The 6000-nt window shown below is 38.5% G+C and overlaps 1 protein-coding gene across 1 annotated transcript in view; it reads left to right on the plus strand.

The window, feature by feature from the left end:
• fcf1 (FCF1 rRNA-processing protein) overlaps positions 1–5973 on the plus strand; it is a 14162-nt gene extending 8189 nt beyond the window's left edge. Inside the window, exons 5-8 of the mRNA XM_079458714.1 lie at positions 48–120; positions 354–441; positions 518–612; positions 5006–5973. Coding sequence (XP_079314840.1) covers positions 48–120; positions 354–441; positions 518–612; positions 5006–5054 — 305 coding nt within the window. The 3' untranslated portion in view covers positions 5055–5973. The remainder of the gene's footprint in view (positions 1–47; positions 121–353; positions 442–517; positions 613–5005) is intronic.
• The last annotated feature ends 27 nt before the right edge of the window (positions 5974–6000 follow it).

Raw genomic sequence — 6000 nt, forward strand, 5'->3', positions numbered from 1 at the left:
CGTTACCTTTTTTATTATAATATAATGATTCAATGTATTTTATTTAGGTGTTCCTTGTATAACGGACTGCGTGATGGCTGAGCTTGAGAAACTAGGCATGAAGTACAGGGTGGCTTTGCGGTAATGGCACACACACTTGTAAAGTTTATTCTGCATTACTGTGGCAAATGGATGCTAATTCTCTTACTATAGGTATATCCTTTATATGTGCACCAGTGGATCCAGTTTAAAATGTTTCCTTTTATTGGTTTTTTAATTGTATATCAGGGAAATACAGCCAGTATGAACTACGTACATTACACAACACAATTGGTTTTCTCCGTGTTTTGTATTCATTTGAATTTTCTGTGCAGGATAGCAAAAGATCCTCGCTTTGAGCGCTTGCCTTGCTCACACAAAGGAACATATGCTGATGACTGCTTAGTCCAAAGAGTAACACAGGTACACAGATTCCCCATTCCATGTATTCATCGTTTGCTTTACATTCTGACTGACTGATTTCTTGCTGGTCCACTAGCACAAATGTTACATTGTGGCCACGGTGGACAGGGACCTGAAAAGGAGGATTCGAAAGATTCCCGGAGTGCCAATCATGTACATTTCGGATCACAGGTACTCAATGTTTGTTTGCTCTATTTCAGACACGTGACCTTTTTGGCGTGGGCGCCATCTTGAGGACCTAGTGCAGCCTCTCCGTATTACAGAGCCTATTAGGACTTCAGATCCGAGGACACAGTTTTGTAATTTAACTCAGTTTAACAAATCATGGCCATAGATTAATAAACCAGACCCACGAGATTCCAATCCGTGCCCTCAGTTTTGTAAAAAGTACTATACATTTTTATTTATCCGTACCACTAATACATAAACCGTGCTCACGCTTTCCATTCCCACAGTTTCATACTACACCCTCGTTTTTATTTTGAAAGAATTTTATAGAAACTAGATTAAATTATGTTTATATTTAATAATGTCAATATACACTCACCTAAATGATTATTAGGAACACCTTTTCAGTTTCTCATTAATGCAATTATCTAATCAACCAATCACATGGCAGTTGCTTCAATGCATTTAGGGGTGTGGTCCTGGTCAAGACAATCTCCTGAACTCCAAACTGAATTTCTGAATGGGAAAGAAAGGTGATTTAAGCTATTTTGAGCGTGGCATGGTTGTTGGTGCCAGACGGGCCGGTCTGAGTATTTCACAATCTGCTCAGTTACTGGGATTTTCAAGCACAACCATTTCTAGGGTTTACAAAGAATGTTGTGAAAAGGGGAAAAACATCCAGTATGCGGCAGTCCTGTGGGCGAAAATGCCTTGTTGATGCAGAGGTCAGAGGAGAATGGGCCGACTGATTCAAGCTGATAGAAGAGCAACTTTGACTGAAATATCCACTCGTTACAACCGAGGTATGCAGCAAAGCATTTGTGAAGCCACAACACGCACAACCTTGAGGCGGATGGGATACAACAGCAGAAGACCCCACCGGGTATCACTCATCTCCACTACAAATAGGAAAAAGAGGCTACAATTCGCACAAGCTCACCAAAATTGGACAGTTGAAGACTGGAAAAATGTTGCCTGGTCTGGTGAGTCTCGATTTCGGTTGAGACATTCAGATGGTAGAGTCAGTATTTGGCGTAAACAGAATGAGAGCATGGATACATCATGCCTTGTTACCACTGTGCAGGCTGGTGGTGGTGGTGGTGGTGTAATGGTGTGGGGGATGTTGTTTTCTTGGCACACTTGGCACCAATTGGTCATCGTTTAAATGCCACGGGCTACCTGAGCATTGTTTCTGACCATGTCCATCCCTTTATGACCACCATGTACCCATCCTCTGATGGCTACTTCCAGCAGGATAATGCACCATGTCCCAAAGCTTGAATCATTTCAAATTTGTTTCTTGAACATGACAATGAGTTCACTGTACTAAAATGGCCCCCACAGTCACCAGATCTCAACCCAATAGAGCATCTTTGGGATGTGGTGGAACGGGAGCTTCGTGCCCTGGATGTGCATCCCACAAATCTCCATCAACTGCAAGATGCTATCCCATCAATATGGGCCAACATTTCTAAAGAATGCTTTCAGCACCTTGTTGAATCAATGCCTCGTAGAATTAAGGCAGTTCTGAAGGCGAAAGGGGGTCAAACACAGTATTAGTATGGTGTTCCTAATAATCCTTTAGGTGAGTGTACAGTAAAGAAACAAATATTTACCTTAATTAATTCCCTTTTTATTAATAAAAAAAGCATTTTTTAATGGTATGGCCATTTCGCCTTATTTTTATGAAATTTCATAATCAATAAATAATAAAAACTCGTACAAATTTTGATTGTGCGTGAGCTCCATGTGAGAAACATTGAAGCACTTAGCAGATACGTGATAACTGTTTTCTGTTCACTGGCTTTCAGATTTTCTGCTATTTATTGTAACATTGATCAGGCTTATTCTCCACACAGCAAAGTCCATGTGAAAATACACATATTAAAAAGAAACACTTCTACAGTAGTCTATCTTTTATCTCAAGACTCGCCATTTATTAATATTGGAATAGAAAAACATAACGTTACACAAAAAACATTAATTTCCTTTAAGGCCCGCATTCATTTTTCCTTTATGGCAAAAATCACAATAAGCCTATTTAAATGTTCTTGATATTATTGTTGATATTAGATTTTACTGCGAAGTCTGTTGAAATGTTTCATGACTTTCTGTAAAGTAAATTAATGCTGTATTTTTACATAAACATCCGAAATAAACTGGTCCTGAAATATGTCATTAAATTTGTAAGGAATCAAAAGCGGAGCACAGTTTATGAATTTATTTGTGGGTGCAGATTTTGGAAATTAACCGTGGGAATGAATTACAAAACTTTGGCCATAGATTTGCAGGGCATGATTTTTATTCCAACAAGGACCTCACAGGTCCGTACCTATTGTAAAACATGAACCCATATCTTTGAGATTTGCTGTTATCACAGATAGACGCATGTTGCTGTACAGTCCTACAAATGGCGACCACACCGCTGAGTGATCTCACGTGAAACCCCATGAATAAGATAATTAACCTTCAATGAGACCTGTCTTGAAAATAGTTACTTTTGCCATGCTATTGTAAGTGGTTATACTTTACAATAAGGTTGTATTTGTTAACCATTTGTTAATGCATTAGCTAATATTAACTAACAACACTACAATGAATACTTCTACAGTATTTATTGATGTTAGTTTGTTATTTTCACTTTTACATCTTTTTTTATTAAATGTTATAACTCTTGACATTGGTAAATGCACCATGAACTAACATAAATAATTGTGTTGACATATACATTGCATCCAGAAAGTATTCACAGCGCTTCACTTTTTCCACATTTTGTCATGTTACAGCCTTATTCCAAAATGGATTCAATTCATTATTTTCCTCAATTCTACAAACAATACCTCATAATGACAATGTGAAAGAAGTTTGTTTGAAATCTTTGCAAATTTATTAAAAATCAAAAAAGCACATGTACATAAGTATTCACAGGCTTTGCTCAATATTTTGTTGAAGCACCTTTGACACCAATTACAGCCTCAAGTCTTGTTGAGTATGATGCTACAAGCTTGTCACACCTATTTTTAGGCAGTTTCTCCCATTTGTCCTTGCTCTCAAGCTCTCAGGTTGGATGGGGAGCGTCGGTGCACAGCCATTTTCAGATCTCTCCAGAGATGTTCAATCGGGTTCAAGTCTGGGATCTGGCTGGGCCACTCGAGGACATTCACAAGAGTTGTCCTGTAGCCACTCCTTTGTTGTCTTGGCTGTGGGCTTAGGGTCATTGTCCTGTTGGAAGATGAACCTTCGCCTCAGTCTGAGGTCCAGAGCGCTCTGGAGCAGGTTTTCATCGATGATGTCTCTGTATATTGCTGCATTCATCTTTCCCTCGATCCTGACTAGTCTCCCAGTTCCTGCCGCTGAAAAACATCCCCACAGCATGATGCTGCCACCACCACCATGATTCACTGTAAGGATGGTATTGGCCAGGTGATGAGCGGTGCCTGGTTTCCTCCAGACATGACGCTTGCTTTTCATCAGACCAGAGAATTTTGTTTCACATGGTCTGAGAGTCCTTCAGGTGCTTTTGGCAAACTCCAGGCGGTCTGTCATGTGCCTTTTACTGAAGAGTGGCTTTCGTCTGGCCACTCTGCCATACAGGCCTGATTGGTGGAGTGCTCCAGAGATGGTTGTTCTTCTGGAAGGTTCTCCTCTCTCCACAGAGACATGCTGGAGCTCTGTCAGAGTGACCATCTGGTTCTTGGTAACCTCCCTGAATAAGGCCCTTCTCCCCCGATCGCTCTGTTTGGCCGGGCGGACAGCTGTAAGAAGAGTCCTGATGGTTCCAAACTTCTTCCATTTATGGGTGATTGAGGCCACTGTGCTCATTGGGACATTCAATGCTGTCGAACTGTTTCTGTACCCTTCCCCAGATCTGTGCCTCAATCCAATCCTGTCTCGGAGGTCTACAGACAATTCCTTGGACTTCATGGCTTGGTTTGTGCTCTGAAATGCACTGTTAACTGTGGGACCTTATATAGACAGGTGTGTTCTTTCCAAATCGTGTCCGATCAACTGAATTTACCACAGGTGGACTCCAATCAAGCTGTAGAAACATCTCAAGGAAGATCAGTGGAAACAGAATGCACCTAAACTCATTGAGTGTCATGGCAAAGGCTTTGAATACTTGTGTACATGTGCTTTTTTTTTTTTTTTTATAAATTTGCAAAGATTTCAAACAAACCTCTTTCACGTTGTCATTATGTGGTATTGTTTGTAGAATTTTGAGGAAAATAATTAATTGAATCCATTTTGGAATAAGGCTGTAACATGACAAAAAGTGGAAAAATGAAGCGCTGTGAATACTTCTGTATGCACTGTACATGTTAGTTAATGTATTAACAAATGGAAATTGTTTTACTTTTTATATTATAAAATATATCTTGTCCTTTCTTTTTTACAGGTATAACATTGAGAGAATGCCGGATGATTATGGTGCACCCAGGATGTAGTACAACGGATTAAATTTTGTTCTTTTTTTATTGTTGTGATGGTTAATATTATTATCAAAAAACATTTGCCCCGGTATAATTTTTGCTATAAAATACATAGCTTTAATATTTCTCAATAAAGATTATGATATGGCAGATTAGTGTCGTTAATATTTTGCCACAAATCATTCAATTGGAAGAACATTTTTACTATGCTGTTAAAATATTCTTTTTACTTTGTTCAATATATATGATTATTTCCCCACTGATTGTTTGTCTTTACTACAGTCCCATGTGCAAGTTTTCAATTGTCAAATGTTATTGCTCACTTACACTAGTGCTTTTAAAGTTAAAAAAGGGCAGATTTTATGTGTTATACCCAAGGTAAAAGATCACAGTCTCGATTAAAACACAATCTCATTAATGAAAATCAAAGATTCTCGTGTGTCTCATGAAAGACTTAAATTCACTACAAGACTTGCTCAGAACTTGTCAGAACTTGTTGCAGAAGGCTGTGCCAGTCTGCAGATTTCATCAGTTAGTGTGTTTCTAACCGAAACTGTCAAACAAGCAAGTATATGATGTCATGGTTATGTGCAGGTGCTGCCACAAAAGCAGAGAATTATTATCATCATTAGGTATGAAACGAAGTCACAAACAGTCTTTTCAACCACATGCTATCATTATTTCTGTGTCAAATGATCACTGAAGTTGAAGTACTGAGTAGGACTGTGTTTGTTGGAGTCGATTCCAGGTTTGTCTCAATTCCCTGTTTTACTACATATATTAATTATAAGAATTAATGCAATAACATTTTCTAAGTTGACACTTAACCAAATAGGTTGATCTTGTCCTGCAATTCCAATGTATCATTAATAATATTTAAATCACTTGCTGTTTTCAAAAATAAAGCACAGGTCAAATTACTATTTTTAAAGTTATTCAGCGGTGTACATAAATTTTTTTA

The sequence above is a fragment of the Barbatula barbatula genome (genome assembly GCF_947034865.1).
Source record: "Barbatula barbatula genome assembly, chromosome: 6".
Taxonomy (NCBI): Eukaryota; Metazoa; Chordata; class Actinopteri; order Cypriniformes; family Nemacheilidae; genus Barbatula; species Barbatula barbatula.